At 42.8% G+C, this 19,800-nt stretch overlaps 1 protein-coding gene across 3 annotated transcripts in view; it reads right to left on the reverse strand.

Annotated features, from left to right (window-relative positions):
- The window catches only part of KDM4C (lysine demethylase 4C), a 459,478-nt gene that overhangs the window by 162,033 nt on the left and 277,645 nt on the right, over positions 1–19,800 (reverse strand). For all 3 annotated transcript variants that reach the window (XM_056521848.1, XM_056521837.1, XM_056521858.1), the window contains one exon: positions 8,641–8,816. In XM_056521848.1, the coding sequence (XP_056377823.1) occupies positions 8,641–8,816 (176 nt within the window). The remainder of the gene's footprint in view (positions 1–8,640; positions 8,817–19,800) is intronic.

A 19,800-nucleotide genomic window follows, 5' to 3' on the forward strand; every position in this document is an offset into this window, starting at 1 on the left:
AAAGAGTTCTCACAATCTGTCCAGAAGAAAAGTTAGTCAGTTGCCCATAGCAACCAATCAGATCGCTTCTTACATTTTCCAAAGGCCTTGTGAAAAATAAAAGAAGCATTCTAATTGGTTGCTGGTCAACTTTTCCTCTGGTCAACTTTTCCTCTGCACAGGTTTTGATAAATCTCCCCATTTAGCCTTAAGGTTAAGTTGTGACAGAAAAAAGCCCAAATAATAAATGCATGAAAGCGACCCTATTATGTATGAAGTCTGAGCTACTTATAAGCAACGCAAAGTATTACTGCCATGAAAAAAAACGTTTAACATGTCATGCAAAATTTTGATCAGTCCGGGTCTCAGTACTGTGGTCCCCTGCTGATCACAAGACCTAGGTGAAGCAGGGCATTATAGTATATGTAACCTGCAACATCACAGAGGTTAAGTGCTTTGTTGTGAAATGAAGAGCGCTGCAGTGTCCTTCACCTGGATATATCTAGTGATCATGGGGGGCTCAGACTGATTAAAACATTTTATATGTCTGCATGACACCACAGAAGTTTTTCCCTTGATAGCAACACTTTATTTGTTAATGTCATAAAACAAATGGCAGATTATCCAGGGAGTATTTGATTTATATATGCGCTCTGGGTGGAAAAAAACAAAACACTATACTCACCTTCCTGCTGCTGCCATTCTAACGGAAGGCAGTCGTATTACGCAGCATTTCCAGGTATCTGTGTCATTCCACTCAATCAGGCGAGTATAGGTTTATTTTATTTTTTTCCTTTTTACACCAGTCAGCGCAGAACTAAGTAGAGAAAATATAGGGGGAGATTCATAAAACCTGTGCAGAGAAAAAGTCAACAGGTTGCCCATAGCAACCAGATTGCTTTTATTTTTTAAAAGGCCTCTGAAAAATAAAAGAAGCAATCTGATTGTTTGCTATGGGCAACTGGTCAACTTTTTCTCAGCACAGGTCTTGATTAATCTCCCCCAATGTCCCTATAATACTCCTTTCATTTAGAGAACTGTAAATTAGGGATCGACCGATTATCGGTTTGGCAGATATCGGCCGATATTCACGATTTTGGACATTATCGATATCGGCAATTACCTTGCCGATATGCCGATAATGCCCCGCCTTCCCAGTCCCGCACCGCCCACCCCCCACTCCTGCGGCGTCCTGCGCTATTGCTGTGCGCTGCGCAATGAAGAGTGACGTCCTCAATGTGACGTCACCGTCAGTGCAAACAGTGACAGCTCAGGATGCCACCGGAGCCAGAAGTAGCGCGGACCCCGGGAACAGGTAATTATAAAACCGGGGATGGGGGGAGGCAATGGGGCAGCGGTGGTGGTTGGACTCCGGATTGGCAGGGGGAGAGAAGCGGGCGGCGGCGGTCTCTGGCCAGAGTGGTGGTTGGACTAGGGAGGACCCCCGGACACACACGGGGAGAGAAGCGGGTGGTAGCGGCAGTCTCTTGCCCCACAAAAGCCCCTGCAGTGAAATAGCTGATAACTTATATCGGTATTAGTTATTGGCTATCGGCCTCAAAGTTCACTGATTATCGATATCGGCCCTAAAAAATCAGTATCGGTCGATCCCTACTGTAAATTAGCAAGAAACGAATAAGAAATTTAAATGGGGTTTTCCTGTTAAGTAAAAGTTTAAGTTCTAAACTCATGCATTATGGCGAAGATTTATCAAAACATGTCTAGAGTAAATGTTGCTGAGTTGCCCATGGCAACCAATCATATCGCTTCTTCATTTTTCAGAGGCCTTTCAAAAAATGAAAGAAGCAATCAGCAACGGGCAATTTAGCAGGTTTTGATAAATCTCTCCATAGTTCAACTGTAGTCTTCTGAATGTAATGGCAGTTAGTCTCCACTGCTCACACATGAAAGGGTAAATGTGAGAATCCCCCTCCCCCCCCCCCCCCCCCTAGTTGGGAGAGGAAACCAGCATGTCATCAGATCCACAAGGGAGACATACAGTACAGGGATAGAGGTAATTTTACTTTAGAACAAACATGTAAACCACAGGTGATGGGATGGCTCTCTATCCAAAAATTCAATTGGTTAGATTAGGCTAGCCAGCAGAAGTACACCTATACCCCAGGTGCAAAAGAACTTTAAGGCTCTATTCCCACGTACAGTATCCTGTTCAGATTTCATGCGCAGGATTTGAAGCTGTATTCAGTCATTTAATTTACATTGAAATCTGCAGCAGAAAATCCTGTGCAACAAATCTGCGCAGAAAACTGTACATGTGAATACACCATAAAACAGGACATTGGGGGATATATATCAGAACCTGTCCAGAGGAAAAGTTGCTGAGTTGCCCATATCAACCAATCAGATCGCTTCTTTCATTTTTGAAAAGGACAGTGAAAAATGAAAGAAGCGATCTGATTGGTTGCTATGGGCAACTGCACCACTCTTTCTTTACACAAGTTTTGATAAATCTCCCCCATTGTTCTCCTTTACATATATGTATGTAGTCACATCTGATTTTACCAACTTTGCGGAACAATCCCTTTAAAGACAAAGAGGGACATTTATCAATGTTTGCTTATGTATTTTGTTTTTTGTAATTTTTTCCTTACTTTTTTTTTGCTTATGTGTGACTTATTTATTAACTGGTTTCAGCCTGTTGATAATTTTCTTTCACGTAAGCAATTTTTCCTTTTTTACTTTGGTAGTAGCTTTTTCTGCTCCATGTTTGAGCTGGAGTAAATTTAGTCAATTTTTAACCCTGTTGCGCAGTTTTTTGCGCAGTTGCGACTGTCGCAGTTAATAAATACCTGACTACCCGTCGTCCATTTTAAAATTATTACTACGTAGTTAATTTTTGGAAAACTTGCTTTTCTTGCTTTCCAGTCAAAATGTTGCATGAAAAATCGCGTAGTCGACAATTATAGTAAAGAAAACCTGACTAAACCCATTGATAAATGTCAATAAAAAAGATTAACCAATTAATCAATTTTGTTTAAATTTGCAGAAGTAGTAAATATGTAAAACATGTACATGCTTTCACTTATGGTGAATAAAGGTACCTTTGAAAGATGATAAAAAAGAGGTAATAAAATATTATTTTAACAGTAAAAAGTATGCACTCTACAGATTTTGGCTAAAATGTACTAAGGACTAAAACAGCAAATAAAAAGGATGGCCAAAGGAGGCCCAATAGAGAAAGGAAAAGAAAGTAAAGAACAGTCTTTTAGCATACACATAAATGGGCACTGTCAGATATAAAAACTATTTATATGTTGTACATCATAGCAAAACAATATAGTTTTTCTAATATACTTCTTTAACCCCTTAAGGACCTAGGACGTACCGGTACGTCCTTGGTCCTGCTCTTCTGATATAACGCGGGGTTACACAGTAACCCCGCGTCATATCACGGCGGGCCCGGCGTCATAGTGAAGCCGGGACCCGCCTCTAATAGCGCGCAGCGCCGATCGCAGCACCGCGCGCTATTAACCCTTTAGCCGCGTGCTCAGAGCTGAGCCGCGCGGCTAAAAGTGAAAGTGAAAGTTCCCGACTAGCTCAGTCGGGCTGTTCGGGATAGCCGCGGCTAATCGCGGCATCCCGAACAGCTGACAGGACAGCGGCAGGGCCCCTTCCTGCCTCCTCGCTGTCCGATCGCCGAATGACTGCTCAGTGCCTGAGATCCAGGCATGAGCAGTCATGCGGCAGAATCGTTGATCAACATAGAAGTGATCAACATAGAAGATCAGTGTGTGCAGTGTTATAGGTCCCTATGGGACCTATAACACTGCAAAAAAAAAGTGAAAAAAAAAGTGAAAAAAAAAGTGAATAAAGATCATTTAACTCCTCCCCTATTAAGTTTGAATCACCCCCCTTTTCCAATAAAAAAAAAAACACAGTGTAAATAAAAATAAAAATAAACATATATGGTATCACCGCGTGTGGAAATGTCCGAATTATAAAAATATATCATTAATTAAACCGCTCGGTCAATGGCGTGCGCGCAAAAAAATTCCAAAGTCCAATAGTGCATTTTTGGTCACTTTTTATATCATTTAAAAATGAATAAAAAGTGATCAATAAGTCCTATCAATGCAAAAATGGTACCGTTAAAAACTTCAGATCACGGCGCAAAAAATGAGCCCTCATACCGCCCCATACACGGAAAAATAAAAAAGTTATAGGGGTCAGAAGATGACAATTTTAAACGTATTAATTTTCCTGCATGTAGTTATAAGTAGAGTATCATTTTAATTGTATGGACCTACAGAATACATATCAGGTGTCATTTTTACCAAAAAATGTACTACGTAGAAACGGAAGCCCCCAAAAGTTACAAAACAGCGTTTTTTTTTTTTCAATTTTGTCGCACAATGATTTTTTTTCCCGCTTCACCATAGATTTTTGGGCAAAATGACTGACGTCATTACAAAGTAGAATTGGTGGCGCAAAAAATAAGCCATCATATGGATTTTTAGGTGTAAATTTGAAAGAGTTATGATTTATTAAAGGCAAGGAGCAAAAAACGGAAATGCAAAAACGGAAAAAAACCCGGTCCTTAAGGGGTTAAAAATTTCATGAAAGAAAACCGCCTTTGAAAACTCCACCACTAGGGGTCCAAATACCTCCTGGGACACTGCTGCCATGGCAAATACAATCAATTAATCAGAATTAAAAGGGGCATGGATGGCACATGAAGAAAACACAGTTCTACCACTTGAAATCACTAGTTTGATGGCATATGGAGAATTGCGTACAGTATTGAGCACCGGTAGAGTCGAATAAATAACAGGGGTGAATGAAGAGACATAGAAACACAGAATGTGTATGCACATAAGAACCATTGGGCCCATTTAGTCTGCCCAATATTCTGAATACTATCAATTGCCCTTGTCCCTATCTTCCCATGATCTCTTAAATGGGCACTCTCGTTTAAAACAAATTTTTGCTATTGCACTTCTTATGGTAAATAAAAAAATATTTCTAATATACTTTGTTTAAAAAAAATTAAGATTTATGTCTTATTTGTGCTTAAAAAAGCTCAAGAGCACATTTTCCCCCATTTCATACACAGACTTTGGACCGAAGCCCAAACACAGGAAGTGCAGCCTGGAGTGCTAAGGGGGGGGGGGGTCCAACCAACAGCATATGGCAGTGAAGTGTGAGAGGAGCTATATGATTGGATGAGGCTGGACACACCCCTCTCAGCACTCCAGGCTGCACTTTCTGTGTTTGGACTTCTGTCCTAAGTCTGTGTATGAGATGGGGGAAAATGTGCTCTTGAGCTTTTTTAAAGGGGTTATCCCCCATAAGGTGATTTTAGTATATACCTGGCAGACCGTAATGGACATGCTTGGGAAGGCTCTGCGCTTTTCCTGGGGATAAATGGCTATGTTGTGAGATTACCATAATACTGTGGCTAGCTTTTTGTCAACTGGTATTTCCTGTTTGACTTTTCTTTTTTTGACTACAAATCCCACAATTCCATTTTCCTCCCTCCCACACATCAGCCAACCCACCCATTGCAACAAAAGACCTATGGTTTTCAATCAGGGTGCCTACAGCTGTTGCATTAATTGCAGATTGATCTCTCTCCCAACAAACAATCGCTCCACCCATTGAAGGAGACAGGCTCCCTGTCATCAGCTGACTAGTGAGTCAGGTCTTGGCCGCATTGCAACCTGGGAAAAATCTGAGACAACTGTCATTTTGTATGCTGTTAAAAATAAATAGTGGGGTGAAAATCACATAATTGTGAGAAAACCGTCACACACAGGTACAGACACTATATTATGAACTACACTACAACCCATGTAGAATAGTCAAATAAAAAAAATCCTGGAATACCCCTTTAAGCACAAATAAAACATAGAAAACTTCATTTTTTTAAACAAAGTATATTAGAAATATTTTTTATTTACCATAAAGGAGTGCAATAGCAAAAATTAGTTTTAATGAGAGTTACCCTTTAAGCACCTTTGTAGATACAGCTCTGGTTGTAAAGTTTTTTCTTACAAGGCCTAAAAGTAGATTGGTTCCTGCCTATAAACTGCTCAGACTCAGTTTCTATTGTTATTCTGGGCTGTGCACGAAACCAGAGGTACATTGGTCTATGATTCAGTGCATGCCTGCCGAACATCTGACCTGGGGAGTGAATGACTAGTGCATGACAATTTCCATCAGGAAGCGCACGACCGCATCGAGGAAGAAGACAATCCATCAGGAGGCGCAAGATTGCGCAGTGAGAGCACAGAAGTGCGGACCCTGTAGCACTGCACCACCTCCGGCAGCTTACTTGTCACATCCTCTCTGAAAGCCTGTCCGCGCACCTGGCTGGCCACTAGGCTGGAGCCCGGCTTCAGAATCGTGACTTTCAGCCAAAACAGATTAAGTAACCTAACGGTGAGCGGTGCAGTGCACCACTGTTCCTATTACTATGTATAAACAAACTCTGGGATCGGTGATTCTCCCCAAATATTATTGCTACATTTATGACACAGCACTGATGATCATTTTGGCTACATATTCAAGCAGTTTATTGGAAAGAACGCTCAAAGATACTTTTCTTAAGAGGAATTTTATAAACATTTTTTACAGTATTGGGATTATAATTTACAATACTGAGGACATATATTGCCCAGAAAAAGCTTATTACTGTTTGATAAAGTGGTTATATCTTTTCATATATTTTTTTAATTTATTATTTTATTTTTTATATATTTATCTATTAAGGCTGCTGCAATGGCCCTGTAGCAGACCGTGTTGAATTATATGTAATTATTTATAAAAACTCTTTATTTTAATTTGAAACTTATCACTGGAGACAAAGTCTTATCTATTATCTTTCTCTAAATGTACCCTTGAGGTTTGGTTATAATTATATAATTTTCAATATAATTTTTTTCTGATTACTATACAATTTCAGACTACACTACAATGCACTCTCTCTATACTGCACTGACTTCTAAAGCGGGCAGTTGTCTCACAATTTATGCCAGTGTTTGCCATTAAAGAGTAAAATTTTTGAGCAAAAGGTGATTTGCACAAAAATGTATGACTTTCTGCCAGGCTTATGTGGTCCAGTCCACTTTGAAGAAAGTATATGGTATTTAGGGTAAATTAGGCGTGGCCTTCAGCCCAGCAGATGTAATATAGTTATTTCCAATAACTGGCGCGACCCATCACAGAAACTCCACTTATTCAGAGCTAGCATAGATTTCTAAGTGCATGGTCCAGGGCAATAGCTGCAGAAGTAGACATTAAGGGGTACATGATCTTAATACAGTGATCCCTCAACATACAATGGTAATTCGTTCCAAATGAACCATCGTTACTTGAATCTATCATATGTTGAGGGATACGCGCAATAGAAATATAGAATGTTATACTCCCGTATCCCCGCCGCTCCGGACCGTCACCGCTGCCCTGGATCATCGCTGTCATCACGTCCCCGGGGTGTCCCCGCCGCTCCAGACCGTCACCGCTGCCCTGGATCGTCGTTCTCCATCGCCGTCATCACGTCACGCCTGTTGGATGACGGGACGGCGTGCGCAGCAACGTGATGAAGACTGATTGTGGCATCTAAAGGGTTAATACCGGACATTAGACCAATCGGTGATGTCCGGTATTAGCCGCGGGTCCTGGCTGTGAATAGCAACCGGGACCCACATAACTGTTTGCTTCACATTAACGGGAGCCGACCACAGACGTAAATATGAGTCAGTGGTTGTTAAGGAGTTAATGAAGCTAACTGACACCCTAACTGTTCAGCATTAGGGGGTATAAAGCACTAGACACTGGGTCAGATTAACCACAGGGCAAAAGGTGCTCTTGCACCAAGTGCCCTTGCAGTGGCAATAATTTCAACTGTACCACTGGTAGCAGCATTACTTTTAACTCTAGTCACAATTTTCTAGTAAGCTGATGACACAAAGATATTTAACCGGTTTGGTATTCCTGAAGGGATATGCCAAATTATTTAGGTAAACTAGAGGAATGGTAACTGATATTTATTGTGAATAAGTGCCAGATAATGCACCTGGGAAATAAAAACCCAAATGCAGAATATAGAATCAGTAATACAGTTCTAAACTCAGTACCTGAGGAAATGGATTTAGGGGTCATTATTTCAAAAGATGTAACGGTAGGCAGACAATGTCATAGAGCAGTGGGAAATGCTAGTCAAATGCTTGGGTTTATAAAGAGATATTAGCAGCAGAAAGAGGGAAGTGCTCATGTCCCTGTACAGAGCACTGGTGGGACCTCACTTGGAATATTGTGTGCAGTATAATCCAGTATACTGGGTTTAGTGCAAGTGAACTGGCTGTCAGATTCTCTTTAAACAATGTATATGATGTCCTCAAAGTACTCCTGTAACGCAATATACCGGTTTAGTGCGGGTGAACTAGCTGTCATATTCTCTTTAAGTGACCTTGCAGCCAATTACTGGCAATAGCAGTCTCTTTCTGTATGACTGTATGTCAACACTAGGGTCAGTAACTGACAGCACCACCACCTAAACAACATGTGTGATGTCACTGCAACTCTTTTGAAGTCGGACTCTGGAGTGGTAGTGAAATTTTCTTTGCATGCTTTTACTAAGAATATCTTATACTAGAATTCTAGTGTTTACTAAAATTTTTATGCAAGACGGGAACTTACCTTATAGTAAGGTAAAAAAACACTGCAGATGGCACAATATGGCTTCAGTTTAGAGACTGATTCATTATACTCCTTTTCAGCTGCAAAACTGTGCACCTTGGTCTGCCAGAGGTGAAGGAGAGGCTTTGCCCAAAGTTCAGTCTCTTCAGTTGTTTCACCGGAATAGTCTTGAAATTCTGTAACCCAAACAGAAAGTTTGTGTTTCAATAGACGTTTTTTAGGCATTTCCAGAAGACTAGCACTGTGCTGTGTATTTAACATATGGAATGCATGACAAAAATATCTATTAATTGTACCAGTTGTAAAAACATGTCGAAACTGATGCATCTTAAAATAAAAGACCACCAATAAAAAAGAGGCCACATCAGACATTATACAATTGAAAAGAAAGGAGTAAAGAGGGAAGGGAAGTAGCTAGGAAATATATGTAAAAGGGAGGACAAGAGGCAAGCACAAATGTGGGTGTAGGGAGGGGAGAAAGGGAGAATAGTATTTTAAGGAAAACACACTATAGTGCCCAGAGAGCTATGGGGCTTCAGGGTAAAAGAAGTAGAAGTCTTATCAATTCTATCCAGGGCTATCAATTCCTCAATACGAAAGTTCAACAACTGAACCCGCTGCGCTAATTGAAAAAAAAAAAAAAAGTATAGAGGTACTCCAGAGCCTATGCATTACAGGGCCATCAAAAATGTCTTTAAAAATCCTTTTAAATAGAAGAGAACCACCCCAGAAATATAAGCAAAGTGATCTTGAGTGTGTTAGTGATGGTGGTGTTAAAAATGGGATTTATGTTGTCTCGTGATGCTATCTATGCATGCCAACCAAATGTGAAGCCCAGGTTCTTAGAAGCAAAGAACAGAGACCAAGTGGAACATTCAGTATAAACTCACTGGAGTTGCTTACCATCTGGACAGAAATTTTAAGTTTTATGTCAAAAGATCAAAAATGTATCGGTTAGCAATCCTGTGATGAAAAGGATTTATCCAGAACTTTTTGCCCAGGCTAACAGGGGACAGCTTTCTAGGGTCACCAGTCTTCCAAAACTAATCGATATAGAACATCAAGATACATTAAAGGGGTACTCCAATGGAAAACTTTTTTTTTTTTTTTTTTAATGAACTGGTTCCAGAAAGTTAAACAGATTTGTAAGTTATGGATAATAGGATGTGTAGCTCACTTAAAGATAAAGATAAGGAGAGTGTTTGAGGTTAAAGGTGATGCCTTCACCCAATCAGGCCTAGTCAAAAAATGGGAAAATATATGTATATACCAGTCCCCAAGAACACTAGGGATGTGTAGAATAAAGAGAAAAGAAAATAGTGGATCTAATAAGGATTTATTAATATATGTATATTTATAAGTAAGTAAATGCAAATAAATCACCAATCACTAAGGTAAGTGACCTTACTGTCACTGAAGAAAAGGCCCGCAGGCCTTGAAACGCATCTGACTTGCAAAAGCACCTTATACGACTTCTAAAGAGACTATATCCACACATTTTGGCTAGCAACTGCTGGATGCTCACAGAACTGGGACCACTGCAACACGCGCGCAGCTAGCGCATCATTCAGAAACGCAGCTGCTCACAGATCTCCATTCACAGCCCCGGACGGCAGAGTTCCTGGACACGTTCTCCCTAGGCTGGACGCCTCCCCGTGCCAGCCCAGGATACTTACAGCCTACTGGAGAACCACTCACCTAGGCTACGATCCAGACCGGCAATACAAACAGCTCTTATCACCTACAGGACATCGCGGTCTGCCGAGATCGCTACCTGTGAACATCATTGCTTGCCGGGATCGCTAACAGCCGAGAAGAAGGGTGAGTGGTGCTGTGCACCGATACTCCACAAACTACTGCCATAATTGCTACAACTGTTGCTATTATCGCCACTATTGCTATATTTGGCTACAGTATCATAGGGGTTGATTACTGAACTGTGACTCTTTTAATTGGATATCCTTGGACTTAACTGTGACCAAGACTGACTACTAACCAAAAGAGACACATTGCTAACCACTGTAGTGGACATTGGTGCATTTCTGCTATATTATTTTTATCTGCATTTTCATTTGCATTTTTATTTATATATTGATTATTACCAATTAATTCCTGCAAGGGCCCTGCAGAGTGATTGGTGATTTATTTGCATTTACTTACTTATATACATATATTAATAAATCCTTATTAGATTCACTATTTTCTTTTCTCTTTATTCTACACATCCCTAGTGTTCTTGAGGACTGGTATATACATATATTTTCCCAGATTTGTAAGTTACTTCTATTTAAAAATCTTAATCCTTTCAGTACTTATTAGCAGCTGTATGCTACAGAGGAAATTCTTTTCTTTTTGGTCTTGTCCACAGTGCTCTCTGCTGACACCTCTGTCCGTGTCAGGAACTGTCCAGAGCAGCATAGGTTTGCTATGGGGATCTTCTCCTGCTCTGGACAGTGATGCGGGAATCAGGTGTCAGCAGAGAGCACTGTGGAAAAGACACAGAGGAAATCCTTTTCTCTTTGAATTTCTATTTTTTAGCATACAGCTGCTAATAAGTACTGGAAGGGTAAAGATTTTTTTAATAGAAGTAATTTACAAATCTAAAAAAGAAAAAAAACTATGTGGATGTGTGCAGCTCACAACTATTACGCACCGAGGTCAAACAGGGCAAGCAACTATACCTTAATTGCTAAGAAAAGGGAAACCAGAAAAATGCAATGTAGCCCGGACCTTCTAGGTGAGTATAAAATGGATATACAAGGATCGTGCTTCAATAATAATTATCATTTATTTATAAAAATAAAATTTCATCACTTCTCACAGGGCCCTTGTGAGAAGAGCATACATAATAAAAAGGCAACCTAACAAGGTATTAGACAATAGTATTAAAATTCTACACTTGGCATAGAGTATAGAGTAATAGAATAAAATAGCAAAATAAGAGCTGTACCATACAAATATATTAGAAATTTGCTCTTCTAGATGTTTTAGGGTAAATATGTCCCTTTTTTGGATACAGTGACAAACAGTCTGTATTGATAGCAATTGTTACCGGTCTGTCGATTGTAGCTCAGGCGGTGGATGTTGCTCCCGCAATAGTTAAGTGTCCGTAGTGTATACAGTCCACTGTGTGGTGCCTCCAATTATAAGCCTGGTCCAGTAGGGTCTGAGCGTGGTGGCAGTCGCTGTCGGATAAGGCGCTGGCAGGCGCCAAAGATCGTGATGGTGTCCGGGGACTGCTGGCGCTAGCGTGCGCTAAAGTTGATATTCCTCACCGCTTCATTAGTTGGAAAGCAGGACCATGTACTGGAAGGCTGGAGGTTCACCTCGTGGTGCCGGCGTCTGACGTCAGAGCCGGGATGGTTACAGCAGGATAGTTGCACCGGGATAATTGCGCCGGGATGGATCTGAACTGCTGGACCGGGTGAACAGCAAAGCGTGAGCACAAATGGTGGTACAGTTCATAGAATGTGACTGGCCATAGAATTTGGGCACAGTTTTGATACTGCTATGCCAGTAGATAAAGACTAGACGCGTTTCAGGGTTGTATGGTATAACCCTTTCCTCAGTAGTCATATGACTGAGGAAAGGGTTATACCATACAACCCTGAAACGCGTCTAGTCTTTATCTACTGGCATAGCAGTATCAAAACTGTGCCCAAATTCTATGGCCAGTCACATTCTATGAACTGTACCACCATTTGTGCTCACGCTTTGCTGTTCACCCGGTCCAGCAGTTCAGATCCATCCCGGCGCAATTATCCCGGTGCAACTATCCTGCTGTAACCATCCCGGCTCTGACGTCAGACGCCGGCACCACGAGGTGAACCTCCAGCCTTCCAGTACATGGTCCTGCTTTCCAACTAATGAAGCGGTGAGGAATATCAACTTTAGCGCACGCTAGCGCCAGCAGTCCCCGGACACCATCACGATCTTTGGCGCCTGCCAGCGCCTTATCCGACAGCGACTGCCACCACGCTCAGACCCTACTGGACCAGGCTTATAATTGGAGGCACCACACAGTGGACTGTATACACTACGGACACTTAACTATTGCGGGAGCAACATCCACCGCCTGAGCTACAATCGACAGACCGGTAACAATTGCTATCAATACAGACTGTTTGTCACTGTATCCAAAAAAGGGACATATTTACCCTAAAACATCTAGAAGAGCAAATTTCTAATATATTTGTATGGTACAGCTCTTATTTTGCTATTTTATTCTATTACTCTATACTCTATGCCAAGTGTAGAATTTTAATACTATTGTCTAATACCTTGTTAGGTTGCCTTTTTATTATGTATGCTCTTCTCACAAGGGCCCTGTGAGAAGTGATGAAATTTTATTTTTATAAATAAATGATAATTATTATTGAAGCACGATCCTTGTATATCCATTTTATACTCACCTAAAAGGTCCGGGCTACATTGCATTTTTCTAATTTACAAATCTGTTTAACTTTCTGGCACCAGTTGATTTAAAATATTTTTTTTTCCCTCCGGAGTACCCCTTTAAACATGGTTGGGTAATAGAAGAGATACAGGACATGAACAAAGCTTCATCATTACACTGATTAACAAAATCTCCAACAGATTCAAACAGACCTCCATTTCTGAGTGTTCTGATCCCAACTGATCAGTAGAGCGCTAGGAGAAGTGTTGGCTACACAGGTTCTCTCTCAACTAAGCAGAACATTTCAGTCCCATAGACAGGAAGCTGGGAGAGAGCATTCAGCTGAGTGCTTCTCTCCCTGCTCTCTTTAACAGGTACAATTTAATTTAAAAAGAACAAACACTATAGAAAAACTTTACCATGAGTAGCTTCATTTTAATATTGAAATAAAATATTTACATACAATTACATTTCACTAACAACATTAAATTGAACCTGTCGTTATTGCATGTGTACATGAGGAGCAGCACCATTTCTGATGGATTTCATCTTCGCCGACATGATTTCTACCGTATATACTCGAGTATAAGCAGAGTTTTTCAGCACGATTTTTCGTGCTGAAAACACCCCCCTCGGCTTATACTCGAGTGAACTCTCCACCCGCAGTGGTCTTCAACCTGCGGACCTCCAGATGTTTCAAAACTACAACTCCCAGCAAGCCCGGGCAGCCATCGGCTGTCCGGGCTGGCTGGGAGTTGTAGTTTTGAAACCTCCGGAGGTCCGCAGGTTGAAGACCACTGCGGCCTTCGACATCATCCAGCCCCCTCTCACCCCCTTTAGTTCTGTACAGTACTCGCCTCCGCTCGGCGCTGGTCCGTGCTGCAGGACTGTCCGGAGAGGAGGTCGTCCGGTGGGATAGTGGTTCCGGGCTGCTATCTTCACCGGTGAGGCCTCTTCTAAGCGCTTCGGGCCCGGCCCCAGAATAGTCACGTTGCCTTGACAACGACGCAGAGGTACGTTCATTGCCAACGTACTTCTGCGTCATCGTCAAGGCAACGCCTCTATTCTGGGCCCGAAGCGCGGAGAAGAGGCGCCCCCGGTGAAGATAGCAGCCCGGAACCACTATCCCACCGGACGACCTACTCACCGGACAGCCCTGCAGTACCGGACCAGCGCCGAGCGGAGGTGAGTACTGTACAGAACTAAAGGGGGTGAGAGGGGGCTGGATGATGTAGAAGGCCGCAGTGGTCTTCAACCTGCGGACCTCCGGAGGTTTCAAAACTACAACTCCCAGCAAGCCCGGACAGCCGATGGCTGCCAGGGCTTGCTGGGAGTTGTAGTTTTGAAACCTCTGGAGGTCCGCAGGTTGAAGATCACTGAGGGCGGATGATGACAAGAGGATGATGAAGGGGGGGTGTGGGATGATGAAGGGGGGTGGGGATGATGACAAGGGGATGATGAAGGGGGGGTGTGTGGGATGATTACAAGGGGATGATGAAGGGGGGGTGGGGATGATGACAAGAGGATGATGAAGGGGGGGTGTGGGATGATGACAAGGGGATGATGACAGGTGATGATGATGAGGGTCTGGATGATGACAGGCGGTGATGATTATGAGGATGTTAATGACGGGTCTGGATGATGACAGGGGGGGGGATGATGTATTTCCCACCCTAGGCTTATACTCGAGTCAATAATTTTTCCTGGGATTTTGGGTTGAAATTAGGGGTCTCTGCTTATACTCGAGTATATACGGTAATTTTCAGTTGTCTCTGAGCTAGTGAGTGGAGACTTCTAGCATCTATAATACACTGCACACAAAAAGAGGAAATCCTGCTCCCCTACATCTTTGTAGTACACCCTCACTAGCAGCAACAACATTGAGGGCATTAAACTTTGAACACAGCACTGCAGTGACTAGTAAGTGTTATGTCTCTTTCCAGACACTTTCTCTTCCTTCTTCCTCCCTACTCATTGACTTCTACTAACCTAAAACATCAGTAAGCTGATCAGTCTCAAGACAGACTTGTGCTGTTTTAGAGTGCATGATGAGTTTAGTAGAGGGGGCAAAAGCAGGAAAGAAGCATGAAAAGTGGAGAAATAAATGTTTTCTCTAATAAGGTATATTAAAGTTTTATATATTAGTTTTTATTATTGATTTGTGAAGAGCTTGTTAAAATGACAGTGACAATTTAAAGAGGTGGCAGAAAAACAATTGGTTTGGGGTTGGCTGTTGAAACCCTGTAACAATCTTGAAAATAAGGCCTATCCACTGAAGGAGAGCGTAAGCATAGGCACATCCACTGAAGGAGAGAAGGGAGGCCTGACCGATGAGAATCCTCCCCCCCCCCCCGTTCTTCAGAATAGAGTGTGTACTGTCTACAGCATGTGCTCCCTGAAAGCCAGGGCACTGTTCTAGAGATCAGCTGGGGCCCCCAAAGATGGTCTCGATCAGCTTTGTTGAGCTGCTGGGATAGTTTTACTTTCATTTTAGCCACCGTATTCAACTTTGATAGTGGCGTCTAAAGGATTAATGCAAATAGTAATGCCCGGCATTAACACTGGGTCCTAGCTGATGATAGCAGTCAGGACCCTCCGGCTTTGAAGCAAGCTCAGATTGTGAGCGTGCTTTAAATGCTGGTCACGAGGGCATACAGGAAAGGCCCATACGCCCTACATCCTTAACAGGTTAAAGGAGTACTCCGGTGGAAAACAAATGTTTTCAAATCAACTGGTGCCAGAAAGTTAAACAGATTTGTAAATGACATCTTATTTTAAAATCTTAACCCTTCCAGAACTTAATAGCTGCTGCATGCTCCAGAGGAATTTGTGAAGTTCTTTCCAGTCTGACCACAGTGCTCTCTGCTGACACCTCTGTTCGTGTCAGGAACTGTTCCAAGAAGATGAGGTTTCTTATGGGGATATGCTTCTATTCTGGATAGTTCCTGACACGGACAAAGGTGTCAGTAGAGATCACTGTGGTCAGACTGAAAAGAACTACACAACTTCCTTTGCAGTATACAGCAGCTGATAAGTACTGGAAGGATTAAGATTTTTTTAAATAGAAGTAATTTACATATCTGTTTAACTTTCTGGCACCAGCTGTTTTGAAAACATTTGTTTTCTACAGAAGTAATCCCTTAAAGGACACAGGGATTTTTCATTTTTCATTTTTGCACTTTAGTTTTTTCCTCCTCACCTTAAATTTTCAAATACAGACTCAAATGAGGGCTTGTTTCGTGTGCCACTAATTGTACAATGACATCATTCATTTTACCCAAACATTCATTTTGCCACTAAATCTATAGTGACATAAAAAAAAAACCCTGTGTGGTCACAAAATGTAAAAAAAAAAAAAGAAAAACAACAAACAAAACACATTGTGTAAATTTGGGGGGGGGGTGTCTTCAGTTTCTATGCAGTGCACTTTCTTAGGAAAAAATTACACATTCTTTGTCCTTTAGGTTCATACAATTACGACTAGAGATGTGCGAATCGAAGCAGACGGACCCGAATTTATTACGAATTTCAGGATATATTCGATACGCAACGAATGCGAATATCTTCTATCACGCGACTCGCTTCATTAAACTCCATTTAAAAGCATTCCAGGCTCCAGGACACCTAAAGTGGTGGATAAACATGTCAGTACATGGGGCAGGGGATGCTGGGAAGGCAAGGCGAGAAGGGATGTAGGCGGGATGACCCTCAATCACATGCAGGATGCAGCCTATCAGCATTCATTCACCCCTATGATGTCTCAGCCCTATATAATTGGCAGCTATTTTGCGGATGCTCATTTCATGCCATACACTGCAGAGGGATAGGACGGACTGCGCATCTGTGTGTTACACAGACACGCTGAATTGATCATACCGCAGCGTTCCACTTCCAACTGCTAGTCACATCAGCATTGTAGACAGAGAGCAAAGTGCATTAGTTGTTCTCACGGAAAAGGATTTTTATGCCAGCCATTAACCTCCCAGTCACTTTATTCAGCATTTTATCAGAGGGGGGCAGATAGCTTTTCGTTGCCTCATACATATCAACAAGCTGCCTTAACTTCATGAACCTTATCACAGGAGGCAGGAATGATTTTTCAGCGCAATTCTGTGTATTTTTTCCACAAGAAATTATCTGCTGCTTATACTAGTCTGTAGACTGTAATTACCAGCAGTTCACACCGTTCTTAATATTCTGTTAATATTCTGTGACAGAGTGCAATTTTGGGTTTAATACGCTTTTTTTTTTGTGGTGTTGCACTAACTTCCGGCTGCTGTGCAAATATACATTTTTTTCAGTGGACTGTAGAGCATTTTTCTTCCCTCATACGTGCATACCACATACCTACATCAAAGCAGTCTACTATTTTGTATCTGTAAATCTGTAACCATTCTAGATACTGGGAAAGTCCAGGCAAAAGTAATCACCGGCTGGTGTTTTACGAAAATACATTTTCCAAGTGTACTGTAGCGCATTTTTTTGCCCTCATACTTGCATACCACATACCTACATCTAAGTAGTGCACTTTTTTGTACTTGTTAATCTGTAACAAGCCTACGTATAGTGAAAGGCCAGCGAAAACTAATCACTGGCTGTTTTATGAAAATACGTTTTCTAAGTGTACTGTAGCACATTTTTTTGCCCTCATACGTGCATACCACATACCTACATCTAAGTAGTGTACTATTTTGTACCTGTTAATCTGTCAAGGGCTTACCTACTGTGAAAGTCCAAGCAAAAGTACTCACCGGCTGTTGTTTTTTAAAAAAATACTGAGTTTTTAGGTGTATTGTAGCACATTTTTCTGCCCTCATCAGGGCATACCGCATACATACATCTAAGTAGTGTACCATTTTGTACCTGTTAATCTGTCAAGGGCCTACATACTGTGAAAGTCCAGCCAAAAGTACTCATCAGCTGGTGTTGTACTCAGATACTTTTTTAAGTGTGCTGTAGAGCATTTTTCTGCCCTTATCAGAGCATACCACATACCTACAACTAAGTTGTGTACTATTTTGTTCCTGTTAATCTGTCAAGGGCCTACATATTGTGAAAGGACAGCCAATAACCTGCTGCTGTTCTAGACAAATACTGTTTTAAGAGTAGTGAAGCGTATTGTACTCCCCTCATATACGCACTAAGTCCAGCAGAGAAGTGTCAGGATGTGTACAGAGGAGTAACAGAGGCCTAAAGCCTTCAGGCAGAGGTAGCAGCAGACTAGGGGCGAGTGGCAGCAGGAGTCGCAGCGAGAGGCCTGAGCTCCCGTTATCAGCTAGCGATTGTGTCTCAACCAGCAACCCATCTGCAGTCGTCAATTGGCTAACACGGTCATCCACTTCATCACAAGTGACATCCGACACCCCCAGTCAACAGTCGGTGGGTTCCTCAGACAACCCTCAGTTGGCATGGCCCGGGAGCAGTCCCTGTCCTCCCATTGCCTCTGGCCTATGCTGTTCCCTCTCTTACAGAAGTATCTTATGCTGTGGGTTCAGCTCCACTATTCACTGAGGACAATCTAAGAGGACAGTCAGCAGCTACTGCCCAGCCAAGAAGTGAAGGAGACATGCGCCGCATCCTCCGCTAGGAAGGCAAGCAGTGATGAGGAGAGTGACGTGAGAGGCGGTGTTGCCAGGGTTCAGGGTCCTGAAGCAGACACTGTTGAGGAACCTGAGGAGGACATCAGTGACGTGCAGACACAACTAGATGATGATGAAGCCGATAGCAATTGGGAGCCGGGTGCAGAAGGGGCTTTATCATCATCAGGAGAAGAGAGTTGCAGGTTGCCCTTGAGGCAGCAGCTGAGCCTGCAAGGCGGTAGCATGGTTGGCAGTCAGCGTAGTAGAAGTGGAAATTCTGGAGCCAAACGTGCTCAGAAGAGACCACCTGCTTCGCGGCAGCCTACCTTCCCGGGAGGTAGTGGAACAGGGGTTCCTGGAGATGGCGGCAGTAGCAATTAATTAGTGCGGACTGTTGGTGGAAAAATCAGCTACTCGGTGGTGTGGCAGTGTTTCATCAAGCATCTGGAGGAGGGCCACATGCAAGATATGTCGGCAGAAGGTGAATTGTGGCCAGGGTCCCAATGTTGGCACCACGGCCCTGCATCAACACATGCTTCGCCGCCATAAAGCGGCATGGGAGAACCATGGCTCCGATGTGGTGGTCCAGCCTGCTGCATCACCAAGTGGCACGCCGCCCCCTCTTTCAGCCAGCCAAGGCTCCACCACCTCAGCCGAAGGGAGCTGTGTGTCATACCCTCCTTCTGTTGCTCCAGATGCTCCTGCTTCTCCCACTTTTAGTCAGCCATTCCGCCGACAATCCATCCTCGAAGCCCTGTCCAAGGACAACAGTATGCGCTCACTCATTCAACGGCACAGAAGCTGAATGTGCTCCTGTCTAAGTTGCTGGTGCTGCAGTCCCTCCCTTTTTAAGTGGTGGACTCTGCCCCTTTCAGAGAACTGATGGCTTGTGCCGAGATGAGGTGGGGAGTGCCAAGCCGTCATATCTTTGCGAAGAAGGCAGTACCAGCCCTGCACAATTTTGTGGAAGATAAGGTGGGCCAGTTTTTGAGCCTGTCGGTGTGTACCAAAGTGCATGGCAGTGCCGACATCTGGAGCTGTAACTACGGTCAGGGACAATACATGTTCTTTACGGCTCACTGGGTGAATGTGGTTCCTGCACAGCCACAACCCCAACTTGGACAGGTCACGCCGCTTCCTCCTCCACGCTCTCAGCCCGTTGGTCCTAAGAGTGTGCAACTCTGC

This window comes from Hyla sarda, chromosome 1 (genome assembly GCF_029499605.1).
Source record: "Hyla sarda isolate aHylSar1 chromosome 1, aHylSar1.hap1, whole genome shotgun sequence".
NCBI lineage: Eukaryota > Metazoa > Chordata > Amphibia > Anura > Hylidae > Hyla > Hyla sarda.